The sequence below is a fragment of the Zootermopsis nevadensis genome, unplaced genomic scaffold, assembly GCF_977971745.1.
Source record: "Zootermopsis nevadensis isolate Lab colony 2312 unplaced genomic scaffold, Znev_1.0 Znev_ptg000061l, whole genome shotgun sequence".
Lineage (NCBI taxonomy): Eukaryota > Metazoa > Arthropoda > Insecta > Blattodea > Termopsidae > Zootermopsis > Zootermopsis nevadensis.
Genome location: NW_028259192.1, coordinates 23,737,781 through 23,757,719, shown reverse-complemented (window position 1 = coordinate 23,757,719; position 19,939 = coordinate 23,737,781). Strand labels below are relative to the sequence as shown.

The following is a 19,939-nucleotide window of genomic DNA, read 5'->3' as shown; positions in this document are numbered from 1 at the left end:
CTCGTTAGAAACAACAAATTGACGATAAATTTTTGCTGTATTTATTCACGACTTCCAGTCTTATTTCTTCAAAGAACAAGCTCTTAAACGCCTAGCAGGTAAGTAAGTGGATTCCGAGGAAAGCGTCCATAGAACAAACTTTGGGACACTTGCCCTTACGAACGCCACTTCCCTTCAGAACACGAGAGAGAGAGAGCCCGTGAAAGGGTGGACCAAAACACTTGTTTTACAGAACAAGCGGTGACACTGGCCAAGCTGGCTGGTCTGCGTCACCCACCCGAACGCAGTGAAGCTCATAGGATCGACCACAACGGAACCAGAATATTTTAGTGAATATATTATTGCCATCTAGTCTGGGGGGGGGGGGGGGGTTTGCTTAATGCGTCCTTTTTGTCTACGTTAAATTTATTAGAAGTAACTCAAAAATATTTCCACCGCCATCATGTCTGAAAGTCGATAAAGTATGTATTTTAAAAAATCAACTCTAATCTGGAACGAACACGCCCAACAAAATTAAATTAAGAATTTTTATATTTTAAATTACGAATAAAATGATTGACAAATAATTTTAAGAATAAGCTATGCGTTACTTTCGAAGCTCATGGGACTATACAGAATCCATACCGTGCTCAAAATGATCCCGCATTATTTACAAAGAGGGCGCCAATTATCCCTCGATGTAAAAAGGGAATGGAATATTTCCCGAGTGTCTGAAAGTTGACTTTCGTGATTCACCGAAATTTCATACCATCTCGTAAAAAGATTCTATACTCACCCATTAAATCTCTTTCATACACGTAAGTGCATTACATAATAATACAGTCCGTACCTGTAAGAGAACAGCCACAGCTAAATTACAAAGGAACTGAAAAGCAGGGCAAGGAATTAGCTTTCTACTCTGCAGAGTCAGTCAGACGTCGGTCGTCACCTCTGGGACTTACTTTAATCTTCTCCTAAATCAGTCCCCGGTCCCCAAGAGATGCCCCAACATCATTCAGCAAAATAATAATTCCGAGCACACAGCACCAAGGGCGTTTCTGATAACGGAATCACTGCCCCCCAAACCGAACCTCTCATCCAGAGAGAGAAACGGTCCACGGACAGGAGAGAATCAAATCCCTTCGGCCGTACCTTCAAGTTTTGTTTATAAAACGGCCATCTGGCAGACTTGGCACGAAATCACGGGAATTCTGAACATCGGAAGCCTTTGAACATGACATCACAAGAAACGAACGCCAGAAAGACCACGCTAATGGGGTGTTTCCCGATCTAACAACGGGCCAGAGGCGATTTCGAAGATCTTCAAGTCGCCGCGTATTCTCGTGAACGGAAACACGAGAAATAATTCTTTCTCCGATATATGAAACACGCTGATCACAGGATGCCATTGTTCCTTACAGTCTTTCCGCCGATTGTGTTCTGAGGTGTGACGTCATGTCGTCTTGCAGATCGTTACCATAGTACCGCCTCCATTTCCAGGGTCTCTAATTCTCAGTTCCCACTTTGTTACATAATTTCTCTTTCGTCCTTTGTTATCACTTTGACGCTCCCAAAAATACTCAAGGCATTTCCCGCCTCCGAAGGTCCACTACCCCCGTTTAGAGGAGCCCAAAACTGGACCTAATCCAGACCATTTCTTAAAGAACCATTTTAATATTATCCTACCATCTTTGACTAATTTTCATAAGTTATCGTGTTTTTTTCAGAATTTCCCATCTCCTCAGGCGTGCTACATGATCTACTTCGTTTCGTTTTTGTTTATTTAACGATGATGTCAACAACCCACACTTTCAGAACCGTCGAATGACTGAATCAGCAGGTCAAATGACCGCAGAGCAGAGGTAAACCACGCACGACCATAATGGACACAGCGGAGGACTTGAACCGGGGCCTTCCGGGTGTGCGCAGTTTGATGAAAAACAGACCACGGTCCAAAAACGGCTCGAACGAGCATCAGGCGGAAATGTGATAGCGACTACGAGCCGACAGAGGAGACACGGCCGACGGCGTAAGAAACAATTGAAGAAAATAAATACACATACTGAATCGCTCGATGAGCCAAGCGCTGGCCCAGATTAAATGAAAAGAACGGCCAAGCACCCCCCCTCCCCCCGCAAACCGTAAAAATCCTACGACTGCTGATCCATTTGAAGTCGACGCTCGTCTAAATCGTATATAAGAATTCAGTCCGTACCGCGAAGAAAACACCAGCCTTCACCATTACAAGGATAAACTGGTTAACGCCGTTCAAGTAAATAATCGCTGTTTATTCTGTGAATCATACGAAACCCATAATGAGAGTCTATTAACCCGTCTAAATCGTATTTAAAGATTCAGACCGTACCACGAAGATCAACTGGTTAACGCTGTTAAAGGAAATAATCGCTCTTTATTCAGATAATTAATTAACCATTTGAAGCCGTAGCTCGTCGCACATATCGTCAGGGTAAATCTGTTAAGATTCAAAGCTTATTCAATCGGTTTGCCCTTGAGAGACATTATCTTGAAAAATGACTCATCTTATCAAAGAAACGCTGGCGTTGTAACAGTCAGCTAGCTCAGCGGTTAACAGATGCCACTGGGGCAGATCCTCGTACGATCAGGAGCACCAACCTAGGGCGAGATACACTCAAGACATTCTTCGCCGAAAGGATGACAAAGGATTCTGAACTCAAGTTATAACAAGGGTCGCATTGTGTAACTTACTAGCACTTAGTTTCCGCTCGTACGAACACGAACGGCAAAGTCGCAAATGCAAGTTACTTAAGTGACGTATAATTTCTCAAACTGTGTTTCGCGGAACCTTCGGATACCGAGATAATACTACTTGTGGACTAATTCATTCTAAAACGCCTTTGTCACAAGGGAACTTAGAAACACAACAATAAACCACGCGGTCTTCTAAAAGGCGTGGAATTTCTTGACTGGGTGAAATTAGCTCCTGAAGACGGCCTCTTTAGTTTGCCATCACAAAAGTCAACTTTGAACATAGCTCCATTATTTTTTAACAATCACCCGGTGAACACTTCGTGTACATTTCCCACGCAACAACAGTTGCCATCAGAAAGGTGCATTTTACTTTTCCAAACGGAAAACAAGCAACAATATAGCATTAAATAGTTACTTAAATTAAGGCAGACTAAATGCTAACTACTATAAATAAGAAAATCGCTTAACATTAAGAACGGAAACTGTTTAAAATGTAATTTTGCAAACTGGTTATTATTGCCCGCTTTAGAAATCGCGGTGTGACGATAGTTTCATACAACAAGCTTTAATTTTAATGAGCAGTCGATATCATACTTCAATTACCAGATGCTCTTAACTGATACACAACACGAAATGCCAAGGACAATGAAACAACGTATACTTCATGCATATTCAGTTAACAATCGTCGATTAATTGGTTCGATAACATCCACTACCGAGACAATTACAGCAACCGAAGACAACAAGCAATTTACGAACGAGAAACAATGCAATGACAAAGCAAACGACACTTACGTCTAATCCCCCAGTCCATCATAACTGGATTAGTAGTCCCCTCGACAATAAGAAGTCGGGAAAACGCGCGAACCTCCTCACTCCCCAGACACAACGACTGTCTTGGTCTCTCGTGAAGCTAGCAACTGCGATTACGTTCGCGGTACCAACGATGCCAGTACTGCCAACTGCACGTAGTAACAACCCCCAACAGAACAGGGAAATTCGTGCTAAAGGCGCTGTAGCAGTGCACAGACTCGCTGGATCCCAACGATTGATTTATTATCGAACTGTTTAAATACGTTCTTACAAATCCCAATGGTTAATAATAGAACCTACTGGAAAACCAGCTGTGAACGAGGAATTGAAAGAATACGTATTTTAGCAGCAGTGCCAAATTTTAAAACAGACAAGAACATCCCTCAGAAGATCAGAAATACCTTATCAGTGAAAGTAGGCCAAACCTGGAACTCTGGACCTCCATAACACGGGCTGGAGACCCACCCACTGAACTGAGGCGTTCGATCAATGAACGACCTTCTATATAAACACCATGGCCGGGGTAGCGGTAGCTCAGTCAGTATAGTGGATGGCTACCTGACCACGGACTTTGGCGTTCGATGGCAGAGGACTTTTCCTTTAGCCGCTGCGTCCATACAGATTCTGGGGCCCACACTGCCTCTTTGAGAGTGGGTACCGGTGACCTTTCCGGGGTTTAAAGCGCGGACCGGGCGTGACTCTGACCACACACCCATCTAGTGTCGATGTTTACAATGAGTAGAAGCTATACCTCCTCTCCCCCCCCAAGTGCCTAAATGGCGTTAAACGGGGCAGCTTTAATTTTTTCTCTAAAGAACAAATGGCAAAGACGCGAAGGGAAGTTACAAGGTTTTAACCTGAGTATTAGACGTATTTCAGTAGAGTGATTGATTCTCACTAAAGCCGAGAGACGTCTCAAGAACACTGGATGTGAGGCCGCCAGCGTCTTTTTCGCACTTATTTGTTTTTAATGTCACTTTCACTCACTGTTTACCACTGCCTAAATGTTTATCGAACTACATGTTTCGACCGCACGGGGCCATCTTCAGGTTCGATGTATCTAAGTGGTTATTGCCTTCGTATTAAAATCAAGACCCACTTCCACATGGACACTGGCAAACAGTGTCAGTAAAAACAAATTCAGGTACCTGAAGAGGAACACACCAGGATGCTGCATTACAGAATCTGATTGACACTACTGCATCGCTTTTCTGCACTAATAAGGATTATTTGTATTCAGGAGGTCCACGTATCAGCGAATACACCAATGACATCCATTTTACTTTCATTGTTTTCCACTCCCATGGGCTAATGAACGAATAGGGTAGCGAAATATGGCGAGCCCTCTTCTCGATATCACAGATTCAACTTTTGTGGGCACTGAACAATGCGGCCCTTATGAACCCACGAATAAAAGTGAGAATGTTTTCTGTTATATAAACATTGGCAGCTCCAATAAACAAAAAATTGTTTCGTTCGTAGCCGACACCAAATCATGATCCTGGAAAAAGGATTTCTGTATGAAGCGTCGTAACGTTGCTTGGACAAAGAGTGTCGTCAATTACGTAATGGATCCGTATAGAACGAGGAGGAGATAATTGTTCTGTAACGTAAGCGATCAATGTTCCTACCGGCAACCAGGCAGCCTTCTTCCAAAACAAATTAACTCCAGAAACCATAATGGTAGAAAGAAAGGCCGATTCCAGACCGAGACTCATAAACACTGACTACCACACTTGACGCATGGTAAATTACTGTCAGATACAACACTGAATTTTTGCATCGTCACCATGTTTTTTAATTTTAACTTACAAACAGTAATTGAGGCATAATTTGTGGGTAATCTGCCACGTTTCTGGATGCAACCGTCCATTAGTTATCGTTATAAAACAGGCAATTCCCCCAAATTAAAAGAATTGTTTCTCGTGTCAAAGGCGAGTGACCTCGTTTCAAAAAACTTCAACGAAAACGAGTAAGGCCTTAAAACAAGACCTTATTTATACACGTAATGGGGCCGTGGAAAACACACTTGTCATCGGTTAAATAATTTAAGCAAAATGTAAGGCAGACCTAGACAAAATCAACGCACAAGAGACCACATCACGCCGATACATGGAAACTTTCTCCGCACAATTCAGGGATAAAGAGAAAGGCCTGAAAAACCAATACAATTTAAAAAATACACCAAGTGACAAAGAAAAGAAAGCTTAACCCAGTGGTAACCACATGTAAACAGCGGTTATTTCCTTAAACAGCGTTAACCAGGCGATACTCTTTAGCTCGCCTAAAATCGTCGTCACATCCACTTATAAAACTGCTTCAGGGTCCTAATGATGTCTTGGCACTCTGATTCAGGTTCATTTTTAAAGTTTCTACAACTCGTAACTTTGAATTGGCGCAGCATGTGATTACGTGTGCCCCGCGAGAGTCGCGCCGAAAAATCGTTTGGTCCGACGTGCACTTGAGCACAATTTCTACGTTCCACAACCAAAAACATTTCCCAGGGGCACTGCTGCTTTTCCCAAAAAGGGGAAAGCTTGGTTTATGCCAAAAAAATAAAAAAAGCTTTTAGCCCCGCCTGTCACTTTCCCAAAAGCTGCTTTTGCACAAAAAACCAAGTATCCTAATTTCTAAGGCCTGAACTTTGGACTTTGCTCCCTGTAACAGACGGCATCTCTTTACCTGTCAGGTGCACGCAGAACACTCGCGTACTAATTTTCTAGGGATTCTGCCAAGCGTTCCTCGCCCGCCTACGTCTTTAGTGCCGCATCTCCAATCTAAGAGACAAGCAATGTCGACTCACCACGCGATGACGGATGGTTCATCAGAATCGCAAGAGGGCACTCGTCGTCATCCAGTATGTATTCGCGGTTATTTGTCCCTCCATGGTACTCTTTGCTCTCCCCATTATCAGCTGGCACTGCCGTGTTCACCTGACACACATCAAACAACATCAATCTTAGAGCGGAGTCACATTTATTCTTGCTTAAATCATCACGTACATTTCGGGGTGACAATTCATAAACCACAGCGTAAAAGAAAAGCATGCAATACAGAAAACACTGAAGCAAGCGACAATCTAGGATAATTTGAACACGTGAACGACTGAACTGATTCAAACCACTTTCAGTTAGAATTACTTTAAGGCGGTTTATTAGCTTAGACGTCTCGTTCCATGTTTTACCTTTCAATATTTCTTAACGGCGTACACTTATAAAAGCCAGCACTTAATAGTGCTGAGAGTAATTGCACTAATCTGCTCTTCTTTTAAAAATGAGAGCAACTCCGTGTTCCAATTCCCACGGACGTACGGCAGAAAGCTGTAAGTCCAGTATTAAAAAGAAATTTGTGAGGATACTTCAAGTTACGCAGACAGTGACAACTGAAGCCGTAATCTGGATACATCGCGGACATTCCCGTCTTCATTTCACTCGTCTTATTATTAAATTTAAATATAGCGTAGATTCGTACCTGCAGAAGGCAGTAGCTGTGGGGGTCCGTTTCTCGGTCCAGCCCGTACTTCGTCAGCATTTCTCTCACGACTTGCTGTGCTGTATCGCGGACGGACAGGAGCAAAGTTTTGTACGGGACGTCGCGACACAGGGACTCCCCGTAGATCTTCAACGTGCCCCCCGTGTCCGGTCCTCCGTCCTTACTGCGGAACTGCTGCAGCTTCCCCTCCAGCTTCTGCTGTCGACGACGACGCATGACGGCCTCCGGATTTGAGATGGAACGCGTGAAACTGGTCTCTGGAAGTTCTGAACACAATGGACGTACGTTAAGTCTCTAAAACACTTTAAAGCAAACTGAATTGAGAAACGTGAATACCAAAATCTATTAACATTCAGGCATTTCATACACCAACTATAGAACGAAATTACATTTTTATATCAAAATATTTATAATTACACACATAATCGCTACATTATTCATCGTAATTTTATATCACATAATCCAATTATCGGTCAGCAAACTAAAATGAGTTCTTGTAAGATATTTTAAGTATCGCACGTAATATTTATCCTGTATCTGTACAATCCACACAGACCCTTCAGCCCTCGTCGTACTCTGAACATAACTACGCCCCTTCTTTATACGTGAAGACGGAAACACATCCAGTTTCTGAAACAGCGAGCTTCAAAGAAACCGGAGCAATGGATGCGACACAGAATAGGATTCATTTCATCGTAAGAGGCCATCAACAGAAACCTTCAGATTGAAATTAATGCACTGATTCAACAGCGGCTTCATCGCTGTAAATTTTGAGCTGAGGGTGACCACAACGGATGAAACGCGTAGTGCGAGTTGAGATTACGCACATCAGCATCTTATTTCAGAGTTAACGACACTGGCTTCACAAGAAGGATTTTTGCTCCACAGAGTTTGACAACGGGTACGTACCCGTGTACAGTTTTCCGGCAACACCTCCGTCATTTTCGTTGTTCGCCGGCGTGTTCATTTTAAGTTTGTTCAGCTTTTCTTGTTTCTTGAGTTGCTTCTTCTCACGTTTTGATAGTTTCCGTCTGAAGCTCGAGCCGCCTTCTTGAAACCCGACTGCTGGAACCTGAAATCAGAACCGATTCACATTTTTAACAATAATTTAAGTCATTTTAAAAATAAGTATTCACATGTCACTTGAAAAAATGGCTTATGTCTTTACTTGATTTTACAAGAAATGATTTTTAAATGCAAAGTCTGCAGTCAATACTTTTCCAACTGCGACAGAACTTACTCCGTCTTTCTTCACACATTTTAGGAATCATTTTCACATGTCAGAACCTGCCTACTTTTGTGGCAAGTCTCACACCTGTAACGTTTAACTACGTGATATAAAACACCTGTTACAAAGCAAGAGCAACGCGCGAGAAAATGTTGTTCGCCAACCACGACGGAACTGCAGAACCAAGAAACCCACAGGAGCGAATAAGATTTAATGGACACCGCTAAATTTTGTTGTTCAAATCTGTAACCAAAATCTGAGACACATTTCCTCAAATATTTCGTGCTCAGTACAGAGCCCAAATTTCTACTTGCATGACTTTCTGCCAGGGCTGCCACACTTACGTTGGTTTTGTCGTCTATTCTCCTCAGCAAGAACCTGCCCTCTCGGTCATCCATGTGCCAGTTGAGTTGCACCAGGAGAGGCTTCTCGTCCATACCGAGTCGCCGCTCATCTGTAAGACACATCCGCAATAAGACACAACTCATTCATTTCTAAATTCATTTATATAATTTTCTGAGTAAAAAAAAAAAATGCACCATCTTAAATTTTCTTAATATCAGAACAGAAAATGGATCCCTAAACTATCGTACACATTTCTGACATGGTATAAACAACTTTACTGCCATTAAATTTCGAAATGTCTTACTTTTCACTGCACGTTACTTAATTGTTTATGCTGAATTAACAGATGATATCAAGTTTTGGGGCCTAACATTTCATTACTTCAGAATTTACATTTTTTAATTCAAATAGCAAAGTACAATTTTAGACTCATTACAAATGAACTGATTAATCATAACCTGATCGGCTGAATTACGATGCAGGAAATCAATGTTTAAGAAACGTTTACCAGGGCCACAGACGCCAAGTGCCTGCTCCCCCTTACCTCCGTTCTCGTGGATCTCATAGAGGGCGTACTCAGGTAAGGAGAGCATTCTCATGTCTGCGCGGAACTTCTCAATCAGCGTCTCGATGACGGCCTGACACGTGGCATCAGACGCCACGCGAATGCACTTCGTGGCGACCTTCTGGCCAGAATCTTGGAAATAGAAACGCATCACCCCATGAAACAGCAGATCCTGCAAAACGGAGAGTTCATGCAACCACGTCACGACGACGCCAAACTTCTTCAGGATGTAAGAATGTTTTTCAGGAGAAACTGTTTTCCTCCGATTCTACAAAGACACGTATCTGAGGGTTTTGGACAACCCCAAGCATTCCCATTTCTGTTTGAATTGACTTGTACTGTAAATACGGAGAAGTAAAATAACCAGAGCTCTAAAATTAGACCTTATAAACATGCAGGCAGCGTTCAGAAAGGGACAACCGTGTTTTACAGTTGTCTGCAGATTTCGTTTTCCTGCGGACTGGAAAGCCACAGGGGAGGGGAGGGGAGGGGATCAACAGAATGCCCCCCCCCCCCTACAGCTTCCTGTTTCTTTGATTTAACGCCACATGCATCTGCCCTCCTCTCTTTCGACAGCCACGGTCCTCTGTTTCAGAATTTAAAAAACTGGGGGCAGTCGTTAGATCTGATCCTTCGAACGGACGAGCCACGCGTGAGGGGGACAAGGACCCGGAAGACGCAAATCAAAGTTTGCGGGAATATCCCAGACTTCCTTGCAACACATCTCTCTCGCCACTTCAACCTTTCACCCTGCTTAAGACTTCGCCACTGACTCAGGGTATCACCCGGCCTCCTGTCCAATGAACACCGAGGGTAAGGCGGCGAGAGCGCGGAACTGATAGCACTTACTGACGAGGTAAAGAACGCGTGGATGTCTGCCTCCACTTCCCCATGTACATTCTTGGTGTGGTGCCCCACTGACACGGCGTCCAATTGTTTCGTGAGGGACTGTGAGCCTATCAGCCCGTCAGCTAACACAAAACAAACGAAACTCGCATTCTTGAAACAACGCATACAATTTTTATCTGAAGCTGTCACCCCCCCCCCCCCCCCCGATAACAGTTAATGCTCTGAACACACAGAAACCACGAAATAAAGACGCAGACGGTCATAAAATATCCTGCAGACAGACAGACTGTTCTCTGTCATTCCACAAGAAGTGTAATTCATTAGCCATGAACCCAGACGTCTGTCGTCGATTAGCACTGGACGTATGGCAAGACGCCCTTCCCAAAGAAACGAGGATTAGACTCCGGATAATTCCGGGACAGTCCCGGAATGTAAATTTAAACCCGTCTTGAGAGAACACTTCCGAGCCGGTGAGAAAAATTGACTGGTCAATGAGGGTCATTATTTGTGACCTCGCTCGGCATTCTTAGGGCGATTAAATTAATAAAGCCACGGACGAAACGTCCGCTTTCGAAAGGGCAAAATTGTAAATGCTTATAAAATTCCGGGTGGAGAGCATGATTCCGGAAGACATGGGGGAAGAGAGCAGGATAATATTAAAACATTTATTAAACCTCCACTTACACTATAAGAAAGTGAACAACATCTGAATGAAGAGACACTCGGGTCGTGGAATGGATTCATCCGTCTCAGGACAGGGTTCACTGGTGACACGGTAATGAACCTTCACGTTTTATAAAAAGACGGAGAATTTCTTTACCAGTCGATCGACTGTCAACTCCTCTCCCCTCCTAAATCTCAGACGCCATCAGCCTGCGCCCGTGGTTGCATGTGACCGCCGGCAGAGGTCCGCACACCCCTTAAATTTCCTCACGTCCTTAAGTAAAGGAATGCAGGAGCAGCACCGGGTCACTTACCACATGCGTGGGTGTTCTCAAAACAGCGACAGAAATCAGCCACAACACAAAACTAAGCGTGAAACAGTCGGCCCTTAGGGAATATAATGAAAGCATCACAACTCGCGTCAGATCACCATGGTAACGCTGGAAAGAAACTCGGCGCAACACCGGCACAAGGCACTAGTTTGTACAGGGTGTCCAAAAAAAAGATGCGTACACATCTGTCAAGTTCCTCGCCGTTGTCAACTGTGCCACGAAGTTGACTGTGCTAACTCACTAAGTCCCAAAGTCCTTATTTCATTCATTCTTTCATTGCGTGTATATACATCTTTTTGAGACACCCAGTACAATACGAAACCGCAGACCTCAAGTCTACATTTCGATCAGAAGAGGCTGTTTGTGTGGAAACGTTGTCTTCTTAGTTAAAAGACAGGCATATATAGTTAAAGTGCAATTAACTCTTTAATGCACGGTGGTAACTATAAGTACCACCTGCTTTAAGATGCGATAAATATGTTTTTGCTCTCAGAGTCTTTCGTACGATCCTCTGAATGAATGACGATTATTTCCCTGACAGCATAGCCAGCTGATCGTCGTCATGGACCAAGCATCTGATGCCTGACAACTCAATCCGAGTTAGACGCGCGATTTAAAAAGGATTCTTCGAGGAATTCTTTCTCATTGTGTGGAAGATTTATATCCCCAGGTGGGACAATGCCGTTCCCACTCAACAGCGAAAGGAAGCGGATTTCTCTCGATTTAAACAATTTGAAAGTGAGCCACGTGGAAACTCGCATGCAGAAAGACAATCTGACGACCAGAATTCGATCCCATGACCACCTGCATAAGTGTCCATTACGTAAATCGCATTATCTTAACCTGATCCGATTAAGGCATGCAGTTCGAAACTAAAGACGTCTTAGTAAGATAACTGACGTCATCGTTTAAGAACAATTTTTCTGCAGGTGTTTCCACGAATTTCGATGGAAAATGTGGAATGATGGAGGCAGAACTCCACAGCTGAACGGCCCAAATCGTCACAACGCCACTTTGTTTCTAAATAAAACCTGTGTAAGAAATCTCAGTTCTAAAGAGACAAGACAATATGGCAACGCCTCTAAACTTCCGGTGGCCTTAGATGATGATGATGATGATGATGACGGTTTCCTCTTGTGCAATCAGAAAACTGTGAAGTTCCAACTGGGTCTGAACGGAATCCTGGTACATGCGGAGCATCTGCTTCAGACCACGGCCACAGATCCTACCAGATGAGAGGCTTACAAGACGGCGAAGAACACGTCTTCTGGCTTGTGATACTCTGTGGGGCTGGGTCTCCGGTACAGGTTAAGAAGAACAGTCCATAACAGTATCGACAAAAGCAATACAGTGCACATTTCATTTCGCGGATTTTACAAAAAAAAAAATTATAGTATTCAAGAATGAAAAGGTCAATTGTTTATTGGATAAAGGACGATGGCTGACACGCCCTCTGCGGAGTCAACACGTGACACAGCGGCACGATCTCTCTCGCCACGCTGCCCCCCCCCCTCTCCAACATTCTTCAATTGCTTCCTATGAATAAACCAGACAATGGTCGACAAGTGACACTTCACCCTTTGATGCCGAAGCTCGTCTGATTAATATTTAAGGATTCAGTCCGTACCGCGAAGAAAACACAGCTCTTCACCATTACAAGGATCAACTGGTTAACGCAGTTTAAGGAAATAATCGCTGGTTATTGCTCTATTAACGTTTTCAGACCAGAATTTTGTACACACTTCACATCTCCCCATTGCGGATGACACCCCCCCGTCCGGACCGTCTCGCCCTCCGTGATCCGATCATCATAATAACACCTGCTGTCAACTACGAGTTACGAAGTTCCCCATTACGCACTTTTCTCCAGTCTCTTCATCCGTCTTAGGTCCTCAAACATAATCTGTTTTTGTTTTAAATATGACAGCCCAATACCGGACCCGAACAAAAGAACGGGTTTATTTAAATTTCGTAAAATTCCAATCTTTACGTTTCTACGTTGGAGTCAGGAAGACTATGGGATTCTAAACTGTGCCGTAGCGAGCATTTGATAAATTTAATTTGTTCTCAAGACAGCTGCGTTGTTGCACCATGTAGTCTGGTAGACATCTACCAGACTACAAGGTGCAACAACCCACAAGACAGCCATCTTCAGACTCACCGCCGTGAAAACCTCAAAACCTCCTAATTTGCTCTTAATTCCTTCATCAATTCTGACGGCACAACCTTCCCACATACTTCAACATTGCCCCATTTACGTAAGGAATTCGTCTTTCGTATTCACTTTCATGACACCGACTACCACGGACAGACGATTAGTGTGTGTCGAGAAAGTTGCCTACCTCGCTCGGCGCCCCTGAACAATGGACGAAGTTCGGGCGTTGTTATGGAAATGATTCAAGAAGCTGGCGGCTCCTTACCTCCCAGTACCGCACAGACGCCACATCCTGTAATCGTGGCGGACGACGGTAGTTTCAGGGCAATTAATATCACTTTACTTCTGACAGGGAACCAATTTTCCACACACTCGATTCTAAATTACCTATCGCGGGTCGCCGGGTCCTGAAGTAGTAGAAATTCTACAACAATATGGCTGCCACGCGTGGAAATAAAGTTGTAGAGTGTGGAATGGATTCATCTGGCTCATTACAGGGTCCAGTGGCGGGCTCTTGTAAACACGTCATTGCGAAATAATGACCACTTACCAGTGTCTTAACGCGTTTCAACGTCCACCGAGACAGTATCATCGAAAGACTTTCTCTCTTTAAAGCACGGTGGTAACTGTATGTACCACCTTCTTCGACAATCAGCGTCTCTACATTTTGTGCGCAAGGTTCGTTTATCTGTAACACAAGATTCTCAGAATAAACAGCGATTATTTGCTTAAACAGCGTTAACCACTTGATCTCTGTAATGGTGAAGAGTTGTGTTTTCTTCGCGGTACGGACTGAATTCTTAAATATTAATCAGACGAGCGTCGGCTTCAAAGGGTTGATATCTGCATTCTGCACTAAAATATACTGTCGCAACGCAGACTGAATATTCGTCAAAGACCTGGGCGATGAGCAGACGACAGACCCGTCGGTCGGTAGAACACTGGTCGCTTCTCCTTGTAGTACTGCACGTGACTAGCATTCAAACGGCCCCAGTTCAATGCCATGGCTTGCTCCACTACGTCGGTTGCCAAGATACCTCAGACAGACAACGCTTTTAGCCTCGATTTCGTTTCTGCTGTAAAAGCTTTCAAAGAAATGCAGAGGAGACTTTGCATTAGCACGTCGTTAGAGTCACGAGAGACAGCCCCTTGGAGGGTCTGCAGCGTGGCTTACAAGAAGTGCAGTCTGTGCAAGGATGTCCAAACCATGGCCCGCGGGGGATATCATTTACGAATGCATACTCAGCGTCACGATGGTCAGAGGATCACAGGTTGCTAACCAGCAACCCTCCTTTTCTACGGCAAACAACAGCTGCAGTTTATGGGAGGAAACAGACCGGCGACACTGACCCAGAAGTGAATTCTGAAATATGTGAGGGGCAAAGCCGCGGAACGGCATTTGTGAATGAATGGCTCTGGTATCAGGAAAAAAAACACAGGAATTTCACGAAAAGTCAGAGGAAAAGCGTGTCAGAACGGAGTGCAGACGCAACCAGAGGTGGATCACTAACAAACGCATCATAGGGGGTCTCTCTCACAAAAAGCATCTCAGATTTAAACATTCGGTTAACGCGATGAAACATGAAGAAGAGAAATGTTTCTCACTCACAAATAACAACGCAAATTTGTTATTTTGGGTGCAATATTAACATAGACACCAATGTATTAACGCACTGAAGATGGAGGAAGTATGTTCCACCGAAATGTTGGCGTGCACACCTACAAATCCAGAAGACAAACACAGAGAAATTCACTTACTAACCACATTCCTTTACAGCCACACGTAGTAACGCAGTTCTTGGCCATATTTGGATTTGGATTTACTAAAAAAATTCTTCTAACACAAAGTGTTTACACAGTCCGTGTCCTTATGAAGAATAACACTTGTTGCCCAAGTGACAGCTTCACCTACAAGCCAAGCCCAGAACTATGTAGCAACATCCGAGGGTTCAATGAGATTAGCCATGGACGGCCCAGTAATAATCACTTACCACCTGCTTTAATATTATACAACTATTCCACAGATGCCCACAAAGCGTGTTTGTGGGTTTCGTTCTCTCCCGCGATAAACAGCGATTATTTCTCTAAGTAGCATTAACCAACTGATCTTTGTCGTGGAGACGGGCTGTGTTTTCTTCGAGGTACGGGCTACATTTTCAGATATTACGTACGCAGTCGGCTTCGTGCTTAAAGTGAAGTGAGAACGCACAAACTTCAAAGCATCTTCACGCTTAAACGTCGAAAGAAAAACAATGCCAGTTGCGACGTCTGTGTTGTGACGCATGTACCTTGTTACCAAACCTTCGGAAGAACATATGTCCCCCTTCCTCAGGGATGCGTGTTAAATTCCCCGCCCATCACATCCCCCTCGAGTAGATATAGAAAAAAATGCGTTGTTGGTCACGCTCCGTGACGTCACCACCTGGCGCCCAATTCCCACGCCGAAAGAGACGTAGACAATCATGGCTACGGTCCTTACAGACGCTCCCCTGCCTGCAAGTACGAAATTCACTTCGGGCGTGGGTGAGAGATTTTTGAATATCAATAACACAAAAAATTTGTTTTCGAAGTAAATTTTGGCAAAAACTATCACGACAACCCAGAACGGGCGTTGCGTCCCCAAATTACGCAAGTTAAATTCGACTCCCACCGCCTCAAAATCCAAAGAACTTCGCGGTCGAGTGGTTAGCATTCCTGCCACCACTCCCGAGACCTCGGCCGAGAGACAGGCGCACGTTTTTCGTGGTTTTCCTCAAACCCTCAACGCAATTTCCGGGATAGTACCTTGCAGTAGGCCATGGCAGAACTAATCCGCATTAACCACTAATCATTCGATGCTTATGCCTATAATAATCCGACCTGATGAAGGCAGTACAGCATACTCCCGAAACATCGTGTATACCAGATTTATTTCACAGATTCGTGAATAATAAATCAGCCTGCCAGCCTTCGTGCAGTGCAGGATTTGATTTATAAAATCGCGGAGAAGTGACTATAAAGAATCTCTGACGTAATTAACAGCTGATTATGCAGTCTGCTGTTATTCATTGCGCGAGGCGTTTGTACGGACTGGAACAGTCACGCAGATGTTCCGGACTATTTAGTCACAGTGACCCACAAAAGAGATTCTAATTTCTGCTAACGCCAGTAAATATTATCACATTAGTGTTACTTTCTTTTCGTCACTGCATCTCGATAACAGCTCAGGTCGGATTAAACATTCAGTCCGTACTTCAAAGAAAACGCGTCTCCATGACAACGATCAATTTGTTAATCCTGTTTAAGGGAATGACGGCTTTTTCTTCAGAGAACCCTACGAAACACAAGTAACAAGTCAAGACCCTTCCATTATCGTAAAATACTCTGTAAGTAAGAAGACGTATGGGGGGACTTAGGGTACAACTCCACGCTTCAGAAAAGGTGAACGGTCAGCTTCAGGCTCCAGCCGGCTGCGTGGGAGGAGAAAAAACGTGGACGCAACTCGAAAGTGACGTTCATGAGAAGCTAACAGTCGCTCAGCTAATCGCCCTTCATGGAACAAGAAGGTTCATTACCGTGTTCCATGGAATGTGGGTGGAAGTGGTAGTGGCCTGGTTTTGAAACCGAGATATGAGCCCGGGGCCTTCCGTTCGGCTGACGTGTGGCAAATTAACGAAAACCTGGGGCAAAAAACAAAAGGCTGGGGGGGGGGGGGGCTGTTCGACCCCAGTCGAGGACGGCGTTCACCCTCACGGACAACGCGGTCCGGAAACCAATCTCACTTCACGCAGACTCACCCACCTCATTTGGAGGCGACAATTCGAATAAGTCGAGACGATTCGCGTTCCACTGCGCAATCACACTGCGCAGGGCCTCGCGTTCCTGCTCCTTCCTTGCTCCTGCTTCCATGGGATTCATCTGGAAAAACAGAAATAAAATCAAGTGATAAAGTGAACCAAACGCAAAAGATTATCTGCCCACAAGACGACATCCGGTCACATATAAAATATTACAGATTACAATCTCTCAATCAGTAAAGTTTCCGGGGGGGGGGGGGGGTTTACAATTACCACGTGGTCCCGACGCATGTGATCTGAAAGAACACACGTTGACAAACATCAAATATGCAGACTGAACCACCCCTGTTAAAAAAATATGGGGTGGCATGGCAGGCCACTGCCCCCTGAGATGTGAGCCATTTTCAGCCGGGGCGCACAAAACAACCCTTTCTTTGGACATAATAACACGGTTTATGCACATGCGACATCTGATCCGAAAAGTCCTCGGGCAAACACAAACCTGTCCAGGTTCTCAACTGGTTTTTGGTTTTAATTGCAGAAAATGTTTAAGCCAGGTGGTACCCCCGGGGGGTGGGGTGGGGACCCGAGATGTTAACTGGGCGTGACGTCACGCTCTGTGAGCAAGAACGGCCAGTAGTTTCGTAAACAAAGACTACAATAGACCAGAAAGCAAATGGCAGCTTGCAGTGTATTGTTGTTGGTAACGAAATATTTTATAAGCTCACCATGGAGACGATGGCGGAAAAGAATGAGCATCGCCCCGCGTGTGGGATTATTCGACGGAGATTTTTTTTTTTAAAAGAATTCCGTTCCGACAAGATTTGAAACTCGGGCAACGAAAATATGTCAGTTAACGGTAACTTCATGGGACACGGGCGAAGTTTACGAAATGGGAAATATTCAAAACAGGGAGGGGTCGGTGTTTCCAGATTACGCGAGTTTTGGGATGACCATCGAGGCCAAACTTGGCGTTCAGGTTGAGAAGCACATCCATCAGCGTACGCGGGGACAACCGAAAATTATTCTCAAAGACGTAAAAGCGAAATATTTGTCGAAACGTCGAAAAACCTATACATCAGACGCGGATCATCCCTAAAAGTCCAAGTTATCCGCCGAAATACCAGCAACGAACACCGAAAATCAAGAACGAGACCAATACTTGGCTTTAAACATTTAATAGATAAATCGGTCAGCTGTTTTCCTGTGTTGCTCCCATGTCAGTAACATGGATGTCCTCCGCCCCAGTTCCCACACCACAGGATGTGATCTCCACGAACGTCATTATAGCCCCCCCCTCCCCTGCCATCAGGTGAAAGACGATTATGTTATGTTCTACTTAAAATCGGTTCAAATGGATCGGTCGTTCTGTCGTTTCAATACCATGTACACAAAAATAGTGCCAATGTACCACATCCCGAGCCACATGACTCAAGTCCACATTCTCACACTCTACGTATTTTAAATCCGTTTTAATATTATCCTTCCAAAAAAAAAGACTTACGGCTAACACGCGATCTCCAACCTTGGGGGGCTTTGGAAACAAAGTACTTAAGCATTTCCCGCCTATTCTACCCTCGATTTGGGTTCACAAAAATGTAACCTGCAGGCCAACTGGTCACGCTGTGTGACGTCACACACCTGCAACGCCGTGGTGAAGTCGCCTAATTCTTACGCTGAAAAAAAGGGCCACCATACGGCTAAGCTATTGAGTTCATGTGGAACCACCACTGCACACCATCTCGTATCATTACTGTCACTGAAAGAAACCTTGGTGAGATTTTAGGTTCTCACGGCGTAATGTGGCAGATACCGAGAGGCGTTTCGGGGGAGCATACTGCCTGCATCATCAGGGTGATACCGAGAATATCGGCTCAGAGGCTCTCGACCTATCACCTGATGACAGGTTTGGCGAAGCTAACAACTTCTCGCTGTGAAGGCGCTAAAATAAGCATGGGGAGGGGGGGGGGGTTTCCGAATCAAGTTTTCGTTCCAATTCGTTGTTTCTTTGTCGTCACTGGCGAAGCGAGAACTGATAAATCGCAATTTTCGCGAAACGTCCAATGACAAAGACACGTTGCCATGGCGATGTAAGTGCGCTGAATGGACGAGCAACTAGCAGCTCCGAACAGACGCTCCATCAGGACAACAACGCATTAAACAGGTGTGTGTCAGTCTTGACACGCTACAGTGCGTGGGAAATGGATCTGCTAACCCTCTCACAGAGGCTCAGCAGCAACCCCTACCGGAGGGTTCATAAGCGTCACCCTTCAGCAAGTGTTCTGCTTCTGTAGAAACCTGCAACGACTGTGGCCCGCGGGTCAACTACGCGAAGCAGGCAGGGTCTCTCCTGAGAAGCTGAACGTAGCTGAAGATCTTCACCGTGTTCAAAACAGCGAGCCACCAGACCATATGCAGTCGATGCCCTTCCATCGCCGCATCGCTTTCATTTTGTCACAAAATTACTAAAAACTAAAAAGTTCCTCCGAGATCATCCAAATGTCAGGTCACAGATGACGCCCCCAAATTGGGAGGGCCGAGCCTCTTGGTCTGGGCCATCGCGCACTGCGTGGGGCAGTGATGATTAGCGGGGGGGAGTAAGAAACTCTGAGACAAATCTGATCCAGTGTCATTTCGTCCGCCATTAATGTCGCTTAAATAATTCGGGACCGAATCCGGCTATCCGCGGTGAGAAGCCAGCAACCTAACCGCCTGAGCTCTGGCACCGCCGAGGACGTTGTTGAGAGTCCATCGGAGAAATATACAGAGAATCACATGAAACACGTAAATGCAAAATGCATTGTTACTGATAGCTAAAGCAGATGGTACATATAGTTACCACTGGGCTTTGTCGGGTTAAACACAGATGTAACCTAATCAGCCGATGTTTTCAAAGACGCTTCGCGACGAAAGGAACACGCCTCACATTATTATTAGGCAATGACACCAATTTCAGCAAAAACTGAAACCACTTTCGTGTATCCTTAGATAATTCTTAAAACAAGGGTGTTT

At 44.7% G+C, this 19,939-nt stretch overlaps 1 protein-coding gene across 8 annotated transcripts in view; it reads right to left on the bottom strand.

The window, feature by feature from the left end:
• cno (adherens junction formation factor afadin) overlaps positions 1-19,939 on the bottom strand; it is a 75,097-nt gene that overhangs the window by 35,737 nt on the left and 19,421 nt on the right. For 5 of the 8 annotated variants that reach the window (XM_087341059.1, XM_087341062.1, XM_087341060.1 and 2 more), the window contains exons 2-7: positions 16,932-17,048; positions 9,132-9,324; positions 8,587-8,696; positions 7,924-8,086; positions 6,994-7,280; positions 6,326-6,455 (exon numbers count right to left, since the gene is read on the bottom strand). In XM_087341059.1, coding sequence (XP_087197185.1) covers positions 6,326-6,455; positions 6,994-7,280; positions 7,924-8,086; positions 8,587-8,696; positions 9,132-9,324; positions 16,932-17,048 — 1,000 coding nt within the window. Of the gene's footprint in view, positions 1-775; positions 830-3,504; positions 3,638-3,923; positions 3,944-6,325; positions 6,456-6,993; positions 7,281-7,923; positions 8,087-8,586; positions 8,697-9,131; positions 9,325-16,931; positions 17,049-19,939 lie in introns of those variants that run through there. The other 3 variants (XM_087341067.1, XM_087341068.1, XM_087341066.1) reach the window with 3 other exon arrangements.